The sequence below is a fragment of the Primulina eburnea genome, chromosome 18, assembly GCF_022965805.1.
Source record: "Primulina eburnea isolate SZY01 chromosome 18, ASM2296580v1, whole genome shotgun sequence".
Classification (NCBI taxonomy): Eukaryota; Viridiplantae; Streptophyta; class Magnoliopsida; order Lamiales; family Gesneriaceae; genus Primulina; species Primulina eburnea.
This window is the reverse complement of record NC_133118.1, coordinates 32,496,324-32,521,409: the sequence shown is the minus strand read 5'-3', so window position 1 is coordinate 32,521,409 and position 25,086 is coordinate 32,496,324. Positions and strand designations below refer to the sequence as shown.

Genomic DNA, 25,086 nt, shown 5'->3' with positions numbered 1-25,086 from the left:
TTTCTGGTCATGTTATTGCATGGTCACTTTACCATAGTGGAATATCGTGGAAACATCGAGCATTCTCCCCAAGGCCAAACTGTCCGTGGACCAAATGAAATTAAGAATCCCGCCCTACGTTGAACTATATTTTGAAATTTCAATAACTACATATATTCATTAAAATTGAATATAATATATATATATATATATATATATATATATATATATATATATATATATATAAATATTATGATCTGTGGTCTTTTTTTTTTTTTTTTTAGAAGAAGATATTAGAACTTGAAATTCGAGATCTCATTTCGCAACTTCAAACTCAGAGATCTCATTTTTTTTATTGAGACGTTGGCGTCAAATATACTAGATGTGAGCATTTGGTGTTTCAAACCGTGCTAATTTTTTCTGGGATCAGTGTCTTAATAAGGAGAGCAGAAGTCCCCCTCAATAAAAATTTCGCATCTTATTTCTTTTTATTTATATTTTTGTAAAGAACATGAAATTTCTATATTTCTTAAACAAATAGGAAGGATATATAGTACATATCAAGAAAATTATATGTTTCAGATATATATAAAAAAAATATATCTGTGATAACATTATTTTATATAGAGATATATTGATTTCAAAATCTTATTGTACTAGGCCAGCCAGGGGAAAGTAGTTTTGTTTGCATGGCCATGCTTTCACTTGTAAGTACTAACTAGCTATTTAATCTTTAATTACACCATTTCGGAAGTGTTAATCTTCTCAGATTAAGAACCGAAATACGCCCTTGAATTCTGCTGCTTCAAATCATTGTAAAATTTGGCGATGAATTCTTCAGCAGCTTCATCCACATGATTGTCTTCTTCAATCTCCCTTAGTGGATATGGAGAGTCTGTGACCCTCAGTTGTCTCACCACCGGGCTCGGCCCGAAACCCGGTAAAGCAGGCGAGGAGGTGGCGCTGGTGAATATCTCCAGAGCCTCCGCTACTAGATCTTCGTCGAGGGGGGGCGGCCCCGGGGCAGCGGCCTTGGAGTGTTTGCGCTTGTTGAGGTGGAAGCTGGGTAGGTGGAAGGTGTGGTGAGCAGGGGTGTTGCTACAGCTGAACTCGTACTCGTTCAGAGGGGTGGGGAAGGAGAGGTGGCGGTTGTGGGTGGAGTCGGCGGCGGAGGAGGAGGAGTGGTGGTGGAACATGAGTTTATGTATGGCTTCCAGTTTGCCGGCGATCTTGCCACGCTTCAGCATGAGGTTGAGATCGGCGAGTATCTTCCCCTTGGATATACCTTTTCTAAGCATGAAATACGCCACTCGAAGTATTTTCCAGAATTTCTTGGCTATAATTGGCATTTTTTGCTCCATTTTTCTGGTAATAATTTTGACTTCCTTTTGGGTTTTTGGTATGTGGTTTTGCAAAGAAAACAGAGGGAGTTTTGAATAGTAGAAAATCTGGAAAGAAGATTTGTATTGGTTTGATCAAGTGAAGGCAAAGAGACGTGGTTTTTATAGAGTTGATGGAGCTAAAGGCAAACACGTTGTTGCACAATGCTTTTTAAGTTTTAATAATAATTTGCTCCCATGTTGCACCGAAACTTCAAACTCCTTTTTATTTAGTTTTTTTGTTTACTACATTAATAACATATATGAGCAACTTGTAACAAAATTTTATTTGATATATAAAATAGAAGAAATTATAATTTTGGTTTCATATATTTGTTTATTTGCGATTTTACATGTATCATTCGATTTTGATAATTAGTAGTTTCATCGGTAATGTTGATGCAAAGTATACTGGCACATCAGCTTTACATCGAAAATATATTACAAAAGTTGAGACAAAAGACAAAGATCGATAACAGATCATAAATGAAATTTGACAACATATATAGAAGATCAATTTTGGTCCTATAATTAAATCTCTCTCTCTTTATATTAACAATTTTGGTGCATTTCTCTGATCCGATATCAATGCATGTGACCCTCACGTGCACTAGGTGACATTTAACAACACACCTGATTGAAAAATTACTAAAATTGTCAAATATTAGAAAATAAAAGACTAAAATCAATTTTAACTACATTAAAAATTAAAATTACAGACACACAAATATAGAGAAGGAAAATTGCAAAAAAATTTTCTCTTAATTAAAATGGTTCACATCTCATCTAGAATGAGTAATTGAGGATTAACCTCATTCGAAATCACTGGAAAATATTACTTTAATAAAGGTTATTATAACTTAATTGGTCTATGAATTTACCATATTTATTTGTGAAAGTTGGGGACAGAATTAATTAGTTGGTCAAGTTCCTAACTTCGTTCTAATTACTCACGTTCCTAATTCTAATTATTGGGTAAATCAAGAATTTGAACAATTCAATTTCTTTCTCCAAATATCGTCTTTCCTTTAATAGCGTGGGGTTCATGAATCCAATATTTCTTTATAACGAAGGTTTTATATATGTATATTCACATCGGCCAAAGCTTTTTCATGACCATATTTTTTTTTGTTACATCTTGATCGAACCCTCGTTTAAATTATAATGATTTGTGATTTCTTGATTAAAATGAAAAATTGTTTTTTGGTGATGTATAAATGATTCTTTATGATTTAATTATATTATCTATGTTATCGCATTTTAGTCATTTTTCATCAAGAGAACTGATATGATATTGTATACATCCGTCTGGCATTGAATAAAAGAGTAAAAAAATTACCTAAAAACAAATACAATGAACGTCTAAAACTGAAATTTGACTGTTAAGATTGGAACTTGGACCTAACTCAACCCCAAAAGCTAGCACAATGGGGGATTGTTCAAGCCAATATATACAATTCCCAAGTTTTTATCCAACCGATATGGGACAATTAACACACCCCTCTCACGCTCAGGAATGAACATCTGGAGCGTGGGTTTACAATGACCCAATTATGGGCAGAACGGGTGGCCTAATTATAGGCAGTCCAACACATAACGGTGGAACCCGGGCTCTGATACCATGTTAAGATTGGAGCTTGGACCTAACTCAACCCCAAAAGCTAGCTCAAGCAGGGAGGATTGTCTAATCTCATATATACCACTCAAAGGTTATTTATCCAACCGATATAGGACAATTAACATTGACAACATAGAAAACAAAAAATGCAAAGAGCCAAATATACATTAATATTTGTTTCATTTTTTTCTTTTAAGTTTTTCGTTAATCCATTCATATCATAACATTAATTTCTTGGGTGTCATATTATAAAAAAAAAAAAAGTGTTGTCTTAATATTGGTTTTATTTAATATATAGTTCATTTCTCTCCATAATTTTTTTTCCTAATTGGCTGATTTAGAGCCAAATTATAGTGTCATTAATTCCTCCAAAAAGGTTTACTTAACCACGGAGGTTTCTCTCATTTCACATGCCACAAATTAGGGTAAAATTGTATGATAATGCAACGCATTATTCCCCAAGTATGTTGACCAATGTATCATCTTCACTTTCAAGAAAATGCATGTAGACAACTCTTTATAATTTTTTATTGTAAAATTTAAACTAATTGAATGTCCATAATTTCCCAACCTTCTCAAGTATCTCGTCATTAGGGATCATCCAGTAATTAATCTAAATTTCTAAATGCATACGTAGTTCCGGTTTTACGACTGATCAATGAGCCTAGCTAGTCGAGCACCCCGACTAGCTTGAGCTTTTGATAGTTTGATCGAGCAAGACTTGCATGAATGCATGTTTTAGGGTTTATTCATTAAAAGCACCTTTATGTATTTATAATGAGGGACTATGTATATATTAACTTTTTCTTCTCAGAAATTTCACATGCTTCGTGCTAAACTGAAAAACCTCGCAACGAACATTGTTTTTAGGATCAAAATAAATATTATTCTAATTCAAATTTAATTTAATTTTTCTTCAATTACAATTTTCGATAATATTAATTTAGCATGCATATAATATACATATTTTTTTTAATAATCTCGTGAATTATTAAATATAAATTTATAATCAAGCCATAATTAAAATGTCTTCGCTTAGCTTTTGTGCATGCATGTTCTTTTTGAAGCTTTTGACAACTTTTAAGAACTCGAAATATTTTTCTTATACTTGCTAGCTTTTTACCAACAGTTGTCGGAAAGATATTTTGACTGTGTTAATATTTTCAATTAAGTTGCGAAATTTGGGATTAAGCTGTCAAAATGAGTGCTAATTGTTGTTAATATTTTAATTAAAGGGAAAGCAGATTTCAGACCATATATTAATCAGCCGTTTGTATTTGTATTACGCGTGCATAACAGCTGTTTTTAGAGTTAAAAATGTCGTCGGAGCTGTAACCAAAGGTGTCATTAAAATGGCTAAAAATTAATTAAAACCATGTGATTATTACAAACTTTCTGGTTTTAAAGCTTGTTGTTGCATGTAATTAACAAATTAATGACCTAAAAACTTCTTTTACGTGTTGATTTCGTTGCTAAAACTCCCGACGTAAGTTTATCGCGAACTAAATCTACCAGTTAGTTTGTACATTTGGTAAAAAAAAAAATTTATTAGTACACTTTTCATTAAAATGATTAATTAATGTCGAAAATAATAATTTGAATGTAAGGGAGAGTTTATCTGTAGATTTAATTATAAACAGAGAGTTTTAGCTCATTGTTTTCACAGGGATTTCATATTTTAGTTTTATTCATTTTTCTCTAGAAAACTTGAAATTAAATTTTTTGAAATTTGAACTCCTAAATTCATATGTAATTAAGGAAATATCAGAATAATATTATGTTTTGGAATTTTTGTACAAAATTCACTACATTATGAAAAAATATATACACACACACACACACGACATAGGAAATCTAGCAAAAACAACAACAATAATAATTTGCATGTTTCTCTTTTAGGTGTCCTGAAATTTCCTGTGTAGTAGCTAATTTTTAGAAACTAAAATAAAGTATTCATACAAACATAAAGCATTCCAAGTACACCTGACCCAATATATATATGTATGTATACATGTACTCATACAAACTAAATAGAAAATTTGAGAGTACATTAAATATATAACTTTGAATTTTTTATTTCGATTTGTGAAAATGGATATCTATACATCATAATCCAATATTCGACTCAAGTTATACGAAAGAATAGAGTTGTAAATCGTCATGTTACTCATCATATATATTGATTTATCATCATTATATTATATATTTTTCGTAATCTCATCCTGCGAACTAGCAGAATTGTGCTCGTTGCACGCGCGCGACAAGTTCAATGAAATATGTTTATATGTATAGCTATTTTATGATCTAAATTTTTAAAAATTACTTGTACATTATTTATTTGTTGAATGTTGGAAGGAAATTTCAGATTTGAAAAAGTAATTTGGAGGCTCTATGGTTTTGGCTTTGGGGATTCTCCCTTGGGAACACTCCAAACACGAACCACTTTTCTTCCCACGTTAGGTTTTACTCATTCTTGTTTGATATTTAATTTATTAATTTATTTTGTATTTTTTAAAGGAAAAAGAAGGGACACGTGTCCAAGGTAACCTCTCATACGAAGTAAAGCTAAGCTGCGAGAAAACCAATAAAACGAATATGTTTCTTTCTTTCACTGTCAAAAAAAAACATTAGGGGATTGCTTGTTTTCTTCAATAAGTTTAAATTTGAAAATTAAATATTTAATAAAAACCTCCACATTTTTAGTGCTTTTTAGTTTCAATGTATTTATTAAATATGTAAACAAAAATATTTATTTCCCAACTATAAATTACTCAAACGTAACATTTAAATGTTTTTCATAATATATATATATATATATGTATGTATGTATGTATGTATGTATTAAACGTGTAATGCAAGGTTTATTCATTAGCAAAAGTATTTGACTTAGAATTTGCATAATTAACACACAAAAAATAAAGTGATTTCACCAAACGAACTAGATCTGCAAGGAAACGTTATTTGCAAATAAAATGGTGTGTTAAAAAGTGAAAAATTAAAGTTGAAAAAAGCTAAAGAAAGTGATGGAGCCGGCAGGCTGGCTATTCCCTCATATTTCTCTTAAAAAGCAATCAATTCATTAACAAGTTTCAAAAACTAGCTAGTTTTACGTACCCTTCTTCTTCTTGTTTTTATTTTTTTACCCCATCTGCATTACTTCATATTTTGAACTATATAATTTAACGCAAAAACCCTATACTCCATCGTGTTATATTTGATACGATGAATGAATACTAATGGTAAACAGCGATGAGGTAACGTTCACTTATTAAATATGTAAATGACACCTTACAACAGAGTTCACATAGATACTGATCATGATGACAATATCATATATCAAAACTGTATTAAACAAATCTTGTATAATCCTTTCTCAAACGAATATTTACTATATTTGATTATTTTAACAAACAACTTATTAAATTTTTATGATGAAAACATGACTAAATATTTGTATACATGCAATCACAGATATTTGTCTACTATAATGTAATGTTGTCTATAATTTACTTAAATAATAGTAGAAACTCACTATGATATTGACAACATGTTATTTTTCTATTTAATTAAATGATGACTCAACATGAAGACCCAACACCTCCTCTAATTTCTCTTCGGCTAATCAATAATTGGAGTAATAATAAATGTAGAAACCAAATAAAGTAAGCTTTCGTGTAACTTAAGGTGTACTACGGACAAACCTCAAAGTACAACTTGTTGTGTCCTCTTTGGCTATAAATACCAATCTTCGAACAAATAATGAACAATAAACATACATTCTCTCAACCATCAAATTCCCAACTCCGACACCAAAAATCAAGAAGAAAAAATCGAGAAAAAAGGGCTTCAAAAGTTATCATTCAAGAAAATAAAAATGGAGCAAAACATGCCAATTATAGCAAAGAAAGTTTGGAAAATGATTCGAGTGGCATATTTCATGTTGAGGAAAGGAATATCAAAGGGAAAGATATTGGCCGATCTCAACTTCATGTTGAAGCGTGGCAAGATCGCCGGAAAGTTGGAAGCCATCCACAATCTCATGTTCCACCACCACTCCTCCAGTACCACCTTCTCCACTCACCACCGCCACCTCTCCTTCCCCACCCCTTTGAACGAGTACGAGTTCAGCTGCAGCAACACCCCTGCTCACCCCACCTTCCACCTACCTAGCTTCCACCTCAACGGCAAGCGCAAACAATCCAAGCTGGCAGCCCCACTCCTCGACGGAGATCTCGTCGCGGAGGCTCTGGAGATGATGAGAACCGCGTCTGAGTCGCCCGTATTACCAGGGTTCGGGCCGAGCCCGATGGTGAGGCAGCTGAGGGTGACAGACTCTCCGTTCCCGTTGAGGGAGATCGAAGAAGATAACCATGTGGACGAAGCTGCCGACGAGTTCATCAACAAATTCTACAACGATTTGAAGCGGCAAAGTTACTAATGCGACGATCAATATGTTTGAGTTGTGATTTTGCAAAGTGGACAAGAATAAATGAAAATATACTTGTATACTACGTACGATCGATGTTTTGAGTGTAGGAAAGAGTGACTTCGTAGGATATATGTCTAGTGTTTGTACAAATGCTGAATATTATGGGAGAAGTTAAAATGATGTATTTACAATTTTCTGGCTTGAAATTTTGGAGTGGTTGAAATTGCTTAATTATTTATTTTATGAAACACGAAGTGGTGCAAGCTACATAATTTTGAATATTGTGGATTCGATGATATATTTTCACAAAATGTTGTTGGGGTTTTTACTTATATATGATAATTCAGAAATTTATGAACAGTTGGCAAAATATGTTGTAGTCTTTTTCACTTGTTATTGCTATTCCTACTCCATCGACTATTTCCTACATATTTTCACAAAATTAGCGCATGTGCGTCTAGTTTTCTTGCAACAACAAAAAAAGAGAGTAAAATATGGTATTTTATAACAAATGCTTAAGATACTAGGTAGTAAGCATGTCTGAAAATGAGGAAAAATAGAAGAGTACTTAAATATCAAGTTTGAGCAGATTCATAACTTAAGTAGTAGAATCCGAACGAGAAGATAAGAACATGCGAAATCCCACAAAGTACACGTGATCAAACAGAGGATTTCTTGGGCGATAAACGGAGAACTAAAGGAATAGCAAAACATTTTTAGAATCTTTAACCATTTTTAAAATTTTTGCAAGTCATGGATCAGCAGCAGCCAGTAGCTCAAACAAACGACCAGTTGACGAACATAAAACAGATGCAATTCGCGGTTTCATCGTCATTCAGAACTTTCCAAGCCACAGCTCTCTCATATGACACCGGCCTGCTCATGCTCGACAAACAGATGCCACCTTGAAGAGATGTAAAACCCTAAAATTAATTCGCTCCAAACTTTTAAAAAAATTGCATATGAATTCTCGAGTTCCAATTTAAATGATCAGATACATGGACTGAATGTGCTGCATTAATTGATGATGTTTTGGTTCGAGGAAATTGCATTGACCTGATTCATTATGTGTGGAAACTCAGAGACCAGGTTTTTCCGACCGTGATCGTCGAAAATCTTATCCAAAGATATGTCTTGAAGTGCAACCAAGGCTGTCTCGAGCATGTCAAGACCAGCCTGGTTTGCAAATGTAAAAACTGGCATCGCCTGCAGCAGTTTCACTCGTTTCATGTTACAAGATTCAAAAAGAACTAAAACATTTTATGGTTCAATCATAAATTCATAGTGGGAGACTTGAACAAACTACACATAAAATTTAATATTTTCATTTCATTTTTGAGGGGCCGGTTATAAAACAGAGGAATTGAAAAATTACCTTGATGGAGCAGCACATAATGGCATCCGAGTGATGCCATAGAGCTTTAAGAATAGATTCACTCCCATCCCCGTTACAATTTATAAGCTCGACTCTCATATAGCTCCTGCCAAATTATGAACGATGCTTCTTTAGCTACAGCAATGAAATTAAACTGCAAGGTTTGTGTTCAACCGTATCATTATACTACAAAATACGAGCACATATTTGGCCGTTGGCGTACCTATAACTTTAGCAGATCCATCGAGTAAGCGTATGTGCTTCGGGAGTACCAAGATGTGATCGCAGACCAGCAGGACCTAGGTGAGATGGAGAGAGAGCTAATGCCACCCTTTGAACAGAAGATATGATGCTGCGATCGAACATATTGTCGAGCCATCGAGGCAACGTTGTCTTGCATGTGGCTTTCGAATGCAAACTCAAATGCAATTGTCATGACAGATCTTGTAGAGCCACTTGTGACACCAAGGTCGTTTGAGGGTTTGTAGCCTGCCGTCCCAGTTTCAAGAGTTACACGAGTGCCTCAGCTAGTGTATTATAATATTATTATAAGAGTAGGTCTCTTGTGAGACGATCTCACAAATCTTTATCTGTGAGACGGGTTAACTCTACCGATATTCACAATAAAAAGTAATACTCTTAGCATAAAAAGTAATATTCTTTCATGGATGACCCAAATAAGATATCTGGATCTCACAAAATACGAGCTGTGAAACCATCTCACACAAGTTTTTGTCTTATTATAATTAAGAGACTTTTAGTATCTAAGTTTGATATTTTGATGTGTTTTTTAATAAACCAATATATTCTCTTTCTCAAATTACAATAACATTCTATTTTTATTTTATAATAAAAAATCATAAAATATGTATCTATAATAATCATATCCTAATAAATTATATTTTATCTTTATATATATATATATATATATATATATATTTGAATTTTAAAATAATCATTTCAGCATAAAATAAACAAATTATTATCAAAATACATTTTAAAAGTTTTCTATACAGGATACCATGTTGGGTTAAATTAGTCTTTCATTATACTAATAAAAAAATCGAGATGTGTAATACTGATATTTAAGTTAAATAACAAAGTTCTCGTAAAAAATAAATCTTCTAGTAAAAATCCATAAATTTCTGGGCTATTTTGAAGAACAATAGTTAATTCTAATTTCAAACTCTCCCATTTACGAATATTAGAAGAGGTATGGAGCAAGGGGTACACCAATAGAACCAACAGCTAAGTCATCTGCAGAACCAATATTTTCTACATTTAATGTATTTAATTTTTAATAATTTATGTAAACGTAGCTTATCTGAGCAAACTGTAGCACGGTTTGGAACATCAAGTAAGATTTCGTCCCGTTGAATGAATAAAAATATTTAAGGAGGTAAAAAAGGAAATAATAATAAATATCCTTTTCTTTCTGGTAAACTAATTGATTTAAGTGGACATATGTGTTGGATATCAAATGGGGTTTAGGATGATAGGGCCTAGTGGTCGATTAGGGGATAATTCAAACATATGCGGTCGGTTATATTTTAAAAAATAATAGCGGTTTTAGATGTAGAATTAATTATACGGTTTAGAACAATCTCAGATTGTTGTAGTCGGTTTGCTTTTTTTTTTTAATGAAAAATATTATGACATATATACAAATTATTTCGAAAACAATAAAAACGTGGTGTCTTTCAAATATAAAATATATCCCAAATCGTAAAAAAATAAAACTAAATACAACAATATTCACACTACACGAGCATAAAATATTATTGCAAAAAAATATTTTCTTCGTGAGACGGTCACGATTCGATCAGATCCATATATAGATTTTAAAGTACTGCGTTTTCTTAATCGATTTGAGAAGACACAAAATTAACTCGTGATATGTCTCACAAATATTTTTGCTGAATTTTATTATATCACAAAATACACTAGCTCAATCAAGCCACAAGCCTAACTTTTTAATTTTTGCACATATCCGTCGTTAATTAATCTTTAAAAAAAAAAAAACTGTAATCGTTAATTGGTTTTAATGTTACGGTTCTATTTATGGGCTATCAATTAGTCGATCAGTTCTTAATAAATTCGACATGGGAAGCACATGTCCACCACTGTCAAATAATTATAGCTATCAATATCCAATTTTATTAATATTAATTTTATTACTCGATGCAGCTTAAAATATCTATTTGAACAAATACGTTTAAAAAATTAGAATTTTATAAGTTCTAGAAAAAAAAGTATACGTTTGGACAAAATTTGTGTAAAAATTTTATGAAATTTTTTTAAACAAATTTTTTCTCCGAGTATAATTTTTAAAGAATAATTTAGAGGAATTCTTTTATGTTTTTTTTTTTAAAAAAAAAAAACTCAAGTCATACGGGTATTAAAATCCAAATAAGAAAAAAATTACGAGTAAAATCGTTTGTACGTCTCCAAACACATATTTATTCTTAAAACATTTTCGTAAACTTTATTTTTTTTAGAAAATAACTATTATGCTATGCTGCATTGGGAGTCCACCCCAGGGCGGAGGCATACTCTTGTGCACCCGGGCTAGGCCCAATTTTTTTTAAAAAAATTTATATATAAATTTTGTATAATTTTAGAATGCTTTGATATTAGTATTGAGTACATCAATTTAAAATATTAAAAGATTGTAGAGTTTAAAATTCTAATCCTAACAGAGCTATATTTCTGACTCCGCCTCTTGCTCCCCTTAGGCTGATCAGTACATGCATGGAAGGGCCAACCCGCCAAGTGAGTTCCGTTTGATCTGGTTTTGGTCTAAGCTTTTGTTAAAAGAACAAGCCAACAAACATTTGCAATTGGGTATCCTATTCCAAGTCAAGATAGGTAAAGTTGAGCAGAGATCAGCTAGGATTTGTAGTGATTAAACATAGAACTATACCATTTTACAGGTTAATTTTGTGAAATTCGAAGATATATTTGATGATATATTAAAGTTGTGACTTGAATTTATGTATGTTACATCAATCATCGTGAACTATGATTTTAAGAATAACAGACAAAATAAGAAAATTTTGGTCCCCCACTCAGAAATCGCCACCCGAAATCTTCTTCTCTACCCAGGAAGGCGACAGAACAGGGCTCATTTTACATTCCAAGTACTGATCATTCCCTTCTGATCTATCCAACTTTACTTTCTCCCCAGGATGATGCACTTTTACTCGCCACACTTTCAGAGTTTGGTCCAAGCTACCACTGTATACCAGCAAATCTCTGCCAATCTCATCGGCTTCCATGGCAGCAGCCAAGCATTTCACCGGTCCATGATGCCCGTCTACCACAGCAACACATGAATGCAACGAGTTCCCATCTTCACGTTTCCAAATCCGTATGGTTGCGTCCTCGGAACCACTGAGGATCAGATCCTCGATTGTTACTAAACACAGAACTGCAAAATGATGGCCTTGCAAGAATCCCAAGTGATTGTATCTTCCGGAGATTCTTTCCTTCTCCCAGAAATTTATCAGCCCATCAGACGAGCCGGAGTAGAGGAAACAGTTTTCGTGGGACATGCTCAAGGCTAAGGCGTTGACAGGAGAAGGCTGGAACTTGAGCTTCATTGTGAGAATATGTGAGCTTTCCCCGGAAACCCTTCTCCAGATCTTCACTGTTCCATCGGAGGAACAGGTGAAAACACAGCCATCTTCTTGGTTGATCACAATTGCGTTCACTGGGCCGTCATGCGCGATAAACGAATCGATGCATCGTCTCTCCGTGATTTGCCATACTTTAACCGTTCGATCCCAAGAACCTGTGAACAAAAGCCTCTCCATGTTGCTGTATGCAAGACATGAAATAGGGTTCTTGTGTTGATGACCGCTTTTCTTTGGAAATTTGAAGAAAGATCTTCCGGGCAAGGTAGCGATCTTCTTCGACCGAAAGTTTTCCGCAGACGGCACATCCCACGCTCGAATTCTGCAGTCACCGTGCGAGGTGAAAAGAAACCTGCCCCACCCTGAAATGGCTCGAATATCGCCGCTCGAAGCCTTGATATACCCCACTTCTGAGCAATCAAGCAGCTTCCAGACATGGATTCTGCAGCTACCTGATCCAGTAAAGATAAAATCTTTTGTCACATACACAGAGTAGATGTTACCTTCACTGCGATGCAGTGATGCTAAGCAATGGTACAGAAGCGGTGGAGACGGGGTGGCATTAATCGGAGACCGAGTCCATTGTGTTTCAGGACTCGTCGGCCAAAGCCTGAAGGATGCCGCGGAAGCACAAGAAGTTCTTGCTGACACAGGCTGAGGATCGCCTTCGTCGTCGTCATGCAAAACCGATAATCTTCTAGGCAGATTTACGCTTCTTCTTGCTTCATGAATTGTTAACTTACAGGGACTCTTTTCATCTGTGAACTCCATGGATCTTGCGTTGAAAATGGTTGATGAAACGAGAAAGGCATTATATTTTAAATTTCTAACAAAAAAATATAAGTTGGAATATCACATAATACAGTTTATATTAAATGTCAGAATTTAAGCTATGAGTAAAGCTGTACATCGAAAAAGACTATCAATCTTATTGCTTCCTTCTTACATTTATAGGGCACACTCAGTTGTCAGCTCTGCAACTACAAATTAATAATTAACAACAAGAGAGAGTGGTCCTTAATATAATATATATGAGTAGGTCTCATGTGAGACCGTCTCACGGATCTTAATATGTGACACGGGTCAACCCTACTCATATTCACAATAAAAAGTAATACTTTTAGCATAAAAAATAATACTTTTTCATGGATGAATCAAATAAGATATCAGTCTCACAAATACGACTCGTGAGACCGTCTTACACAAGTTTTTGTCAATATTATATTATATTATATATATATATGAATAATTATTGGTATTTATAGTAAGGTTGGTGATTGAATGTTTCACATTATTTCAAGTGGAGTTATGATTTGATCCACCTCTTTTCCTCCATTAATTCTTTTAGATGGGAATATATATAATAAAAATCTGTATCTATATATATATATGTGTGTGTGCGTTGAAATGGTTCACTAGTCATGTAATTACATATATTCTTCCTAAATGATTATGCACGACCAATCAACCCGTGTTCGTGCGTGTTCATGATATCAAAACTCGCATGTTCTATATTGTTGATTTGTTCTTTATGTTTGGTTTGCTTGATTGTCGCATTAGTCTTGGATAGGACATAATAAACATAATCAAAAACAAGTTTAAACTGTATACAATTGAAGAAATCAACTTGCCAACAATTTATCGTGACAGGCCAACTGCAATCACAACCTTCTTGCTTAGTAATATATATATATATATATATATATATATATATATATATATATATATATATATATATATATATATATATATATATAATATATATATATATATATATATAGCTTTTCTTCTTTAGATTAAATATTTTACGTTAGTTCATTAAAACAATAATTTAAAAATGAAATATAAATGTCATGTGTCCATAATTTCTTCACCACGGTAACTCCATTCATGAGATTTCCACTCGGGAAGTTGTTGGATGACCACCTGTATTTAAATTAAAATAAATCTTTTTTTGAAATTAAATTATTATTAAAAGATTAATTAATTATAAGTTTGGAGAAGTGAAATGACGAACCAGCCCTCTGGAATCTGGTCCTCCGACCGTGGTCTGGCAAGCAAGTCTCCAATTCTTAGGTTTCTACGAATCAAAATGCAAACTTGGTGATTAGTAGTAAGAAGTTCGATAATCGCACATTGAACCCTGAATTTTGGTGAAATACCTTTTTAAGCTTTTCTTTCTCTTTTCCTGTCCGAGGGCTCAATAGCTCTCTTCCCTCGACAACCTACTGTCAAAAGAATCTTATTTATTTTGAATTAAAAAGAATCTTATTTGAGAACAAAAAACAAGTAGTGTAAGTATAATTAAGTTGTTTTGATTATCGATCGAATCGAATTTTAAATGTCTTCAAATTATTCATATAATGGAAACCAAACAAATTTTTTCATGAGTAGGTCTCTTGTGAGACGGTCTCACGAATCTTTTTCTGTGAGACGGGTCAACCCTATCGATATTCACAATAAAAAGTAATACTCTTAGCATAAAAAATAATATTTTTTCATGGATGATCCAAATAAAAAATCCGTCTCACAAAATAGTAAAATACGACTCGTGAGATCGTCTCACACAAGTTTTTTATTTTTTGAAAATACTTACATATCAAAATCTCAACTTCTTAACTAAAAAAATTGAAACATTAAATTAATTAGTGTAATATTAATTACCTCAACCATGCAGGAGGCACAGGTTCCTCCTCCAGCACAATTCAACAATGGCCTAGCCTATAATTAATTAATATTAATAATGAAACAAAAGTCTATAAGATAGGGAGTTCAATTCACCAAATAATTATCATATTTATTTATTAAAGCATTAAAACTATACAGTAAAATATTATTATTATTATTATTATTATTGAATAAAAAGCAAATTACCAAAAAGGGCTTACATACATATGGTCCGTACAAATCAATGTTGTTATCCAGCATGATGTCCCTTAGCTTCTGCCCACCAGAAGCTGTCCGATAATGCACATCCAGAGATCCGTCAGGAAGCAAAACAGACTACAAAAAAAAAAAAAAAGGTTTTCCAAGAAACAAATCAATCCTGTAATAATTCATATAAAATTTGGTTATTAAATAAAACTTACGCTGACAAATGCTAAGCTGATACCCGGGCTGGCTTCTTGGTCTTCAAAGGGTGTGATTCCGGAGTCGGCGTCGGCTCGAATTCGGAATCTTTTTAGAGCGGTGAAGCTGAGGTGGTTTGGGAATTTAATATTTTGAAAAGGCTGTTGATACTAGGAAGTGATGGTGAAGACAAGGTGTGGGTGTTGAGGTGAAGGGATCCCATGTTTGTTTGTGTGGAGCTAATTGCTTTTTTGGTATGTCATGGTTTTACATAAGTTGAATCTATGGTTCTAGTTCATCTTATCTCATTGTGTATGGTGGTAACTGGTATGGTCTCTAGTTCATATTTTGGCAAAAACTTGTGTGAGACGGTCTCACGGGTCGTATTTGTGAGACGGATCTCTTATTTGGGTCATCCATGAAAAAGTACTATTTTTTATGCTAATAATATTACTTTCTATTGTGAATTTGGGTAGGTTTGACCCGTCTCACAGACTATGATCCGTAAGACGGTCTCACATGAGACTCACTCTCATATTTTTTATAGCATATATTTGTATTTTTTTTTTAAGTTTTTCTAGTGTTATTATAAAGGGTATTATGTTATATAAACTGTAACGACGAAGATGTGATGTATCACTTGTAAATTTGATAATTTCGTAAAAATTTAGTTTAGATTGTATTTGGATGAATGTTGTGGAAGATAAAGATTTTAAATTCATGATAACAAATAATAAATTTATTGGTTTGTTAGATAATGGTTTTAATTTCTATTTCAATTTTGGAAAATTATTCACGTGGTGGAGAAATATAATGATAACTAATATGTATGTGGGCTCGAAGTGGAATTTTAAAAAATTTTGGGTTAAAAGTGGAATACTGCAAGTGAAAAGAAAAAACAGAACGCTAGAAGGAGGGCTTGAACCTCCGACCTTGTGGTTAACAGCCACACGCTCTAACCAACTGAGCTATTCCAGCTCGTTGTGATATATGTTGTATAAGAACTTATTTAACTAAATTAAATTATATATTCGACATTTATTCTCTCCAAGAAAAAAATCGTTACATTTTTTTAATTAGCTTGCGAATCTAATCAAGAATTTCGGACCAAAAAGGATTGACATGGTAATCACTAACCACATACTCGTCAAGATACAGAAAAACAAACAGAATCAATTTTTGGTAGTGGAGATACAAACTTTTATCAACGAGAAGATTAAAAAAGAAAATAAAATATTTCATCATCCCCTGCTACATTTATGCGGATGAATATGACAGAGATAATAATAATTTAACAAAAAAAAACCATCAAAACGGTTTTGGTAACCGAATTCGCTATGTCCCGTTTTTTCAGCCCTTCAATGATATGTTTTCTTCTCGTTAAAGCAATCTGTTGTTACTTGTCAGGGTAACAAGGCTTAAGATAATGTAGAAGAATTTTCTGGTGTTGAGATGCAAAGCTCCATATCAGTCATCCAAACTGTAAACTTCACAGAAAGCTTTTTTCCCCTACATTTATTCCTCGGATGTTTTCTGTCCAAATCCAAGTTCTGACATGTCTTGTTTTGCCATCAAATTCCTGCAAAGTGGCACCATATGTTTTTTAAAAAAATTCAAGAAGATTCACATGTACCCAGTTTTTTTTGGGAGATTAGATAACATTGGAATGATTGGTTCTAATGGAATAAATCCCACAAAATAAATACATTTTCCCCGTCATAAACCCAAGAATGCAACAATAAAAAAAACATGGAAAATAATTGAAGTTGGACATCAAACTGAGATTTGACCCGATTCAAATCCCACAGCATGTTGACCTCGAATGCCGATCCCCAGTCATAAAAAACTTGACTACAAGTAAAACTTCGATAAGTTGATCAGAGGGAATTCCATATGTGACTTAGGTAAGGTTCAGTTATCTCATCGTCAATTGCTTGTAAATCAAAATACCGAGTCTTTAAAAACCAAAATAACATAATGCACTTACTTTTCCATGCGACATTCCAAGTACCTCTTAGAGAAGTTTCTGCAGTTTTCAGATTTGTGGCCCGAAGACTTCAGACACTTGATGTAGTCTTTTTTCTCCTGCAACAAAAGAAATGTGTCAAATGAGCATATACATAAAGCAGCCACCCAACGGCTGCAAGTCTAAATGTGTACAGCTTAATCATACCAGGTCACATAGCAGCATATGATCCAAAGGAAACACTCCTTTTTCGGGCGGCACAGGTCTTGCCCCTCTGTTCCCACCAAATGCTCCCCCTGCATGTTTGAGAACAACAAATATAAGTCGTGATATACAACTAACAGGCGAAGCACAAGCCAGATATTCTACTTTTAAACATTTGAATGGTCTTCTTTCGAATGAAGTTATTCATTCCGAATACCCCAACCCAACACATTGGCCTGCAACTTCAACTCACGAATGTTTACCATGAGTCTCATTATTAGAAACGGATACTGAAACATGATGGGCGTTATTAGAAGATTAGTTACAGAAATAAACAAAGTATCCCTATATTGGAATCTAAGTCCAAACCCAGATTATTTGACATATTAAAGTCAAATCTTTTAAGTCTCGAAACTGGATTTTCAATTGATGATGAAACAACAATCTTCTAGCCACGGACAAGAAACTTAATGAATCAAACAAGAAGCTTTCTCCTTTCATAATTTGTGGTTGAAAAACCAATAATATTTACTCTTCAGCTAGTAACAATCAATCAATGACTTCATAAGATAGATGGCCAATTACAAATGAAACAATGGGTGTTTAGAATTTGAAGCAAACCTGTACTCCCTTGTTGTACAAGAACATTTAAGTTCAAACATTTGACTAAACCTTAGAAGGGGAAACATTCACAGTACCTGCACTCATTTTTCAACTCTCTCCGCAAGCTTGGTGGGATAACACCCAATTTCGTGCCAATTGTTTAGGATATTTCAGGTTCAGTTCCTCTTCTTACGTGCGAGCCGAATAATCCCTGCCGTTCTAAAACTTTTCCCAAAATAGTCCAGGCATTAGCTGTAACGTTATAATAATAACAGAATAGGCAACAGGAATATCAAGTGAACTAATAATCCCCAAATTGGTCAAATAAATGACTTAATATTTCATATTGTTCAGTTCATTCCTCCTCCAATTTCTCTCTTCTCCGAATTGATAGGCATTTCAAAAATCACTTCAGACATTACGGCACAATTCCTTTTATTTTATCTACCATATTTCCTCGCTTTCTCAGCTCCTTTTTTTTTTGTGTACATGAACCACCTTATTTACTTCTCTTTAATTAGCATTTCAATACCTAATTCATTTTCATCACGAAAGCAACCAAATTTCAATAGGCTTGAAGGTTTGGATTTGCGATTGTCATGGTGGCGCAAATGGTTGTGATGTAGCTCATTATTCTGTATTTGGGTCGAAAATCACGAGGGAAAAAATCAAATTCGAGAGGAAAAACTTATCATACCTCTAAGTGAAATTCAGAGCATGCAAGCGTCTCTCTCGTTGGATGAGATGAATCACAACGAAGCTGCGACCGTGGTGGTGGGCTGATCTTAGCGCTCTGTCGAGTGGAATGAAATTCAGGTTCTGTCGATTTTAGGGGAAATGGGGGCTGATTTCCGTGAAATTAGGTTATTTGATCGACACATTTGGGGATTATCAGATCACGTGATATTCACGTGGGTCAAACGACAAGAAAGAAGCAATTGGAAACTATTATCCCAAGCCCAACAGCTATATTTGGGGGCTTTTCTTCAATCAGGCCCAAGAAATCAAGTTTTTAGTGAAATTACCAATTTAGACAAGATTCAAATTTTACAATTTTTTCACTTGCCAGCGTTGATGATTTGACCCGTCGTAGCAGGCGCTAACATTATAACTTTAATATTTATAAACTTATATCAATTTAAACGTCACGAGACGGTCTCACGAATCTTTATCTGTGAAATGGGTCAACTCTACAGATATTCACAATAAAAAACAATATTCTTAGCATAAAAAATAATATTTTTTCATAGATGACCCTAAATAATAGATCTGTCTCGCAAAATACGAACCGTGAAACCGTCTCACACAAATTTTTGCCTTTTTTGTTTCATTCAAAACCAAACATTCTCAACATGACAATAAACTCAAATTAATTTATAATATTGGGAGTGGATTTGGATTAAACTAAAGCAAAGTAGAATCAAAGACGTGCGTACCGATCATGAAATGCTTAGTGAGACCCCTAGCTAGCTATTGGGATGGTTGGCCGTTTATATAGGTTAGGTGACTCCAAAAAAAATTACGAGACTCGAGAGATCTTTAAATTATAAAACCTAAAATATATTTATATAATTTGAGCACCTACAATCAATGATAGATATTACACAGGACTACAGGAGCACGGGGATCTTTGATTTTTTTTTTTAAAGATTTTAAGGTTATATTCGGATTGAAATTATTTAGATAGATTTGATTTCAAATCCACGTCTCGAATCTATTGTATCGACTTCGTACTTCTTTTTAAGGTAAGGAATATATTGATAGATGGAGGCTTTGAGTTGTAGAGTAGGGATAATATGTAGCTTTATATGACATAATAATTCAATTTATAGACCACAATCCCCCATACACATGCAAGCCTACAAATTCTTCATTCTGTTCCAGCTACTTTCTTCACTTATGGAACATGCCCTCAATGGCCCAAACCCTACAATTTTTATTTTAAAGAAGAAACTCTACAATTTTATTTTATTTAATTTTAGTTGCGATACGATTAGAAGAATTGAGTTTCGAACACGAGATTTCATTTTGAATTTAGGACAACGATGACACATTAACTAAAGAGCAGGTCTCTTGTGAGACGATCTCACAAATCTTTATCTGTGAAACGGGTCAACCCTACCGATATTCACAATAAAAAATAATACTCTGAGCATAAAAAATAATCTTTTTTCATGGCTGACTCAAATAAGATATTCGTCTCACAAAATACGACCCGTAAGACCGTCTCTCACAAGTTTTTGTCTTAGCCTAAAAGTCATCCACTACAAAAAAACGGGACTACCGTCGCTAAAAAGGTGAGATGACGGTTTTTGACGGTCCGTAACCGGAGGTCGCGTAGCCTTCGTATAGCGACGGTTTTGCAATAACCGTTACAACTAGCGACGGTTTTATTGAACAACATCGTCGCTATTTAGCGACGGTTACGATATACAAACTGTAAGCTATATAGCGACGGTAACATAGAGACCGTCGCTAATTTAAGCGACAGTTTAACTTAACCGTCGTTATCTTAAGCCACAGTTTTTAACAAAACCGTCGCTATCTATAGCGACGTTTAGTCAAACATCGTCGCTATATTTAGCGACGTTTATTTACAAAACCGTCGCTTTATTAACCGACGGTCTTTCAACAAACCGTAGCTTAAAGAAGCAATGGTTTTTAATCTATAACCCAGGCATGATTTAGAAAATTAATAATCGTTTACGTTAAAATTCATAAATAAACTACTATACAAATATTAAATTTTCTAAAAATAAAGCGTTTTAAAAACCTGAGTGTGCGAAGATATGTAGATCCACGTAATACTGGAAGATCACACCAACGAGCAAATCTACAAAATTAATACGAAAAAATGTTAGTACAAAATAAAAAAAAAAAACCGAAACTGTAAAAAAAATGGATAGAGCTTCGCTACTACCAGAGAAGAAGGTGTAATCGCGTAAAGGAAATGTAAGCCAACCTAGGAATATAAAGAATCTTAGAGCCCGTCGCCATTAGCGACTGTTCTGAAAACACCGTCGCAAATAGCGACCGTTTGTGATATACGATCGCCAATTGGATCGGCGACGGTTTCTGCACAAACTGTCGCTATTGGCAACGGTTTTATCGTACAGTCGCTATTAGCGACGGTGTAAATCCGTCGCTAACTTTCTATATACAACCGTCGCTATATGCGACAATATTAAGTAAACCGCCGTTTATTATTTTAGGCTACATTTAGGACAACCAGTACAACCGTTTAATAAATCAATACAAAACTATTTTATAATAATAGTAGAATAAGAAATACATACTAAAAATTATAACATTTCAAGCTAATACCATGAAGAGTGACGCGGAAAGCGAAATCATTGTTATATTCTTAATTAGTATCTCGTAGATTAAATTGATTTTGAACAATTGGATATTGACGTGATTGTCCATATGGATATTGATGAGGTCAAGATGAAGAAAAATCATTAGAATGGAATGACTAATTTTGTAATAATGTTTCGTCACGACGATTATAGTATTCGAATCCACAATACACATCAGAACTATCAGCTGTACTTTAATATTTTTTAATGAAAAAGAAATGTGAAATAAATGCTTTATGTTACACTAGCTTGGTGTCTTTTGGTAGTTTACTAATAATATATTTTTATATTCACAATTGGATGTACAACAAGAAACAAAAATATATAGTCCACATTTGTGTTACCTCATAATAAATGAAATTGTTTAAGAACAATATAATATTCTTGGTCCAATAACTTGTCTAAGTTTTTTATCTTCATAAATTAAATTTTAAATGTTTTTTTTATATATTAAATTTTAATTTTCGTTTATTTTGATACAATTTTTGAATGACAGCTACAAGTCAGCATTTTTCTAATCTACGTAAGAATTTTAATGATAAGTCGCAGAGGGTGGTATATATAAAATCATAGCGACGGTTTTTTTAAAAACGTCGCCATTAGCGATGGTCGTAAAAACCATCGCTAATAGCCACGGTTCTACCCGTCGCCTAATATTGCGATGGTCTTGTAATATACCGTCGCACATGGCGACGAGTAAAAAACAGTCGCCTAACATGACGACGGGTTTGTTCGAACAGTCGCAAAATTGACGACAGTATTTTGAAAAATTGTCGCTAAAATAGCGACATGTTTTAATAAATTTCGCTACCTTTACTAGGCGACGGTTTATGAACATCTGTCGCTATATACGGAAGGTTTTTCAAAAATTGTCTCTATTGTAACGACGGTTTATTTTATACTCGTCGTTAATCTAACCGTTTTTTTGTAGTGATCGAATCCACCCATTTTCAACTGCAAGTTCTTTTGTCACACACACATTGTTGTGTGTGGCTATGTATCAAATTTTTTATTTTCTCCGTCATGCACCATGTCCTAATTAATGAACAAAAAGAAAAGTCTTTTTTTTAATTATGAGTAATGATTGTTATAATTGAATCATTGTCATAAACTTGAGATTTTGATATCAGATAAACTAGAAAATATTTTTGATTTGTATTCATAGTCTTAGGTGAATAAAAGGAGCCAAAAGAAAAAAGGGTATAGGCATTGAAGTGTCGGAAGAAAGGGAAATTAAACTTTACTAAAGCTTGAATCGGCCATTTTCAATTAAGATATAACCCTTATCTCGTGATGGTCTGTTATCCAACTTTAACACCCAAAAGGAAAAGGGTATCCAAGAAAATCAGCAAAATGAAATCTCAATGAGTAATAATTTGAATAATTCAATATTTAGTGGGGAGGAATGGGTCACGGTCGTATATGTACATTTGTCTTTGTGTAAGCATCGGACAACATTAAATAAAACGACGCTCCAACGGACAATTAAAATGGACTCATACGTGCGTGATGGAGACCATCACTCGGAGATTTTTATTCGTCAAAGACAAATTTTAAAATACATTTTACGAGATTTTGGTTTGTTAATATGGCTTAAATTATTCATGTTGGTTGTAGTTTTTGGCCACGCAATAAGGATATATAATTGTTTTCTTTCAAGATCCAATATTCAAGTTTGGTAATTTGTCCAAAGATTGGAGTAAATTGTTAACGTTACATTTCTCCTAGTCAAAGAGAGCGTGTAAATTCCCATTCTTTAAATACACGTTCTAGAATGGGATAAATAATTCGATTTTGTGCACTATTTCTTCGAAGGGAAATTTTAATTTTGATAATGTAAATTCGTAAATTTGGTTGTTATGTGTTTTCAGATTTCAATTTTAGATCGTCGTTTTAGAATTTTATAGAATTGATATTTTTTTTTTGACATGACGTCGTAAAAAATTATGGTTAAAACAAACATTTAATATATATATATATATATATATATATATATATATATATATATATATATATATATATATATTGAGTGAGTGTCATGTGAGATCGTCTCACGGATCTTAATCCGTGAGACGGGTCAACCTTACCCATATTCACAATAAAACGTAATACTCTTAGCAAAAAAAAAATATTTTTTCATGGATGACCCAAATAAGAGATCAGTCTCACAAATACGACCCGTGAGATCGTCTCACACAAGTTTTTGCCAAATATATTAAATGAAAAATGTATAAATTAAAAAGAAAATTTGGAATCCGTAGATACGTCTATCAAAGCTCAACTAACTCTTCTTTCCTTCATATATAAATGAGTGAAATGCATTAACACAATCCTAGCTACCTTGTCTATGTATCGTGTGAATGATATTCGCTTTCCCCAGCCACCATTTTAACTCATTCATCTAGCTAGGAAGGGCTGAGCCGCCAGCTTCAGATGGCGAAACCGCCGTCTGACACCGGCAAGAGTGCTCAAAACTCTGGTGATAACAATGGAAAGATATGCGAGAAGAGATCGGGAAGAAACAGTGGGGCTAAGCATCCGGTATACAGGGGAGTGAGAATGCGGAGCTGGGGGAAATGGGTATCCGAGATTCGTCAGCCGCGGAAGAAGTCGCGCATTTGGCTGGGAACTTACTCGTCGGCGGAGATGGCAGCCCGGGCTCACGACGTGGCGGCGTATAGCATAAAGGGTAGCTCTGCGGTTCTCAATTTCCCGCAACTGAGAGATACCCTGCCACGCCCGGCTTCTCTCTCTCCGGCGGACGTGCAAGCGGCAGCGGCGAAAGCGGCGGCCATGGAGGAGCTCAGCCCTATGTGTTCCTCTTCTACGACTTCCCACTCCGCTTCTTCGAATTCTGAAGTACTCAACACGGGGTCGACGGATGAATTGGGAGAGATAATCGAGTTGCCGAGTTTGGAGGGGAGCTATGACGACTCCGGCGAGTCGGGGAGCAAGTTCCCGCTAGTTGACACGGCGGAAGGGTGGCTGCACCCGCCGTGGTGGGAGCTGGATAGATACTTTTACGACCATTTTCTTGATCAACTGACCGGTGGAGATAGTTTGATGAATTCCATGCAGATTTGAGGAATTGAAATGAGCCCACGCATGACTGCCCAAAGTATGTGTACCTTGTGCTTTAATAGTTATACCTTTGATTCTCTTACACATTCGACTATATTGTACATATTAATATTTTTTTATATATGTTTTCCCTTTTAAATAATTGATTAGTATTTGTCAATGCCAAATTATATGATTGTATACATGTTGAAATTCTCAATATTTAGTAATATAATAATGCGATTGTGATCAGTTGTGACTTTTACTTATTTCGAGAGAAAGATTTGTTACAATTAACTCTCAGACTCGTTATGTTTTTCAAATATGAGATTTTGGTTTCGGATTCTCTAGCAGACGTTGAGGATTTATATTTTGGTGCATGCATATATTAAGTGAGGGCAAAAACTCAT

The 25,086-nt window shown here is 34.1% G+C and overlaps 7 protein-coding genes and 1 non-coding gene across 13 annotated transcripts; 2 read left to right on the top strand and 6 right to left on the bottom strand.

Annotated features, from left to right (window-relative positions):
• Nucleotides 1-749: 749 nt before the first annotated feature.
• Nucleotides 750-1,340, bottom strand: LOC140819285 (uncharacterized). The gene has a single exon (XM_073179291.1). The coding sequence runs from the start codon at nucleotides 1,338-1,340 to the stop codon at nucleotides 750-752; it is 591 nt and encodes a 196-aa protein (XP_073035392.1).
• A 5,417-nt stretch (nucleotides 1,341-6,757) lies between these two features.
• On the top strand, nucleotides 6,758-7,636 carry LOC140819612 (uncharacterized). Its single transcript, XM_073179774.1, has one exon. The coding sequence runs from the start codon at nucleotides 6,851-6,853 to the stop codon at nucleotides 7,412-7,414; it is 564 nt and encodes a 187-aa protein (XP_073035875.1). The 5' UTR covers nucleotides 6,758-6,850; the 3' UTR covers nucleotides 7,415-7,636.
• A 339-nt stretch (nucleotides 7,637-7,975) lies between these two features.
• LOC140819625 (homeobox-leucine zipper protein ATHB-15-like) lies at nucleotides 7,976-9,284 on the bottom strand. Its single transcript, XM_073179796.1, has 4 exons — nucleotides 9,004-9,284; nucleotides 8,781-8,886; nucleotides 8,462-8,611; nucleotides 7,976-8,328 (listed from the first exon to the last, which is right to left on the bottom strand). Exons 2-4 carry the CDS (start codon nucleotides 8,877-8,879, stop codon nucleotides 8,182-8,184), a joined length of 396 nt encoding a protein of 131 aa, XP_073035897.1. The 5' UTR covers nucleotides 8,880-8,886; nucleotides 9,004-9,284; the 3' UTR covers nucleotides 7,976-8,181.
• Nucleotides 9,285-11,726: 2,442 nt separating this feature from the next.
• Nucleotides 11,727-13,604, bottom strand: LOC140820233 (protein JINGUBANG-like). Its single transcript, XM_073180569.1, has one exon. It carries the CDS (start codon nucleotides 13,184-13,186, stop codon nucleotides 11,849-11,851), a length of 1,338 nt encoding a protein of 445 aa, XP_073036670.1. The 5' UTR covers nucleotides 13,187-13,604; the 3' UTR covers nucleotides 11,727-11,848.
• A 572-nt stretch (nucleotides 13,605-14,176) lies between these two features.
• LOC140819578 (photosynthetic NDH subunit of subcomplex B 3, chloroplastic) lies at nucleotides 14,177-15,783 on the bottom strand. The gene is made up of 6 exons (XM_073179721.1): nucleotides 15,505-15,783; nucleotides 15,308-15,418; nucleotides 15,080-15,136; nucleotides 14,578-14,640; nucleotides 14,433-14,495; nucleotides 14,177-14,341 (listed from the first exon to the last, which is right to left on the bottom strand). The coding sequence occupies exons 2-6, from the start codon at nucleotides 15,341-15,343 to the stop codon at nucleotides 14,267-14,269; spliced, it is 294 nt and encodes a 97-aa protein (XP_073035822.1). The 5' UTR covers nucleotides 15,344-15,418; nucleotides 15,505-15,783; the 3' UTR covers nucleotides 14,177-14,266.
• A 605-nt stretch (nucleotides 15,784-16,388) lies between these two features.
• TRNAN-GUU (transfer RNA asparagine (anticodon GUU)) lies at nucleotides 16,389-16,462 on the bottom strand. Its single transcript has one exon. It is a non-coding gene; the product is annotated as a tRNA-Asn (tRNA).
• A 318-nt stretch (nucleotides 16,463-16,780) lies between these two features.
• On the bottom strand, nucleotides 16,781-21,066 carry LOC140819819 (uncharacterized). 6 transcript variants are annotated; one of them, XM_073180054.1, is made up of 6 exons: nucleotides 21,031-21,065; nucleotides 18,955-19,050; nucleotides 18,353-18,482; nucleotides 17,658-17,746; nucleotides 17,472-17,569; nucleotides 16,781-17,063 (listed from the first exon to the last, which is right to left on the bottom strand). In XM_073180054.1, exons 3-6 carry the CDS (start codon nucleotides 18,360-18,362, stop codon nucleotides 17,000-17,002), a joined length of 261 nt encoding a protein of 86 aa, XP_073036155.1. In that variant the 5' UTR covers nucleotides 18,363-18,482; nucleotides 18,955-19,050; nucleotides 21,031-21,065; the 3' UTR covers nucleotides 16,781-16,999. The 6 variants fall into 6 exon arrangements, with proteins under 6 accessions (XP_073036155.1, XP_073036157.1, XP_073036154.1 ...); XM_073180056.1 differs by lacking the exon at nucleotides 18,955-19,050 and having other exon boundaries at nucleotides 21,031-21,066; XM_073180053.1 differs by having other exon boundaries at nucleotides 18,353-19,050; nucleotides 21,031-21,063.
• A 2,865-nt stretch (nucleotides 21,067-23,931) lies between these two features.
• LOC140819470 (dehydration-responsive element-binding protein 3-like) lies at nucleotides 23,932-24,928 on the top strand. The gene has a single exon (XM_073179578.1). It carries the CDS (start codon nucleotides 24,050-24,052, stop codon nucleotides 24,698-24,700), a length of 651 nt encoding a protein of 216 aa, XP_073035679.1. The 5' UTR covers nucleotides 23,932-24,049; the 3' UTR covers nucleotides 24,701-24,928.
• The last annotated feature ends 158 nt before the right edge of the window (nucleotides 24,929-25,086 follow it).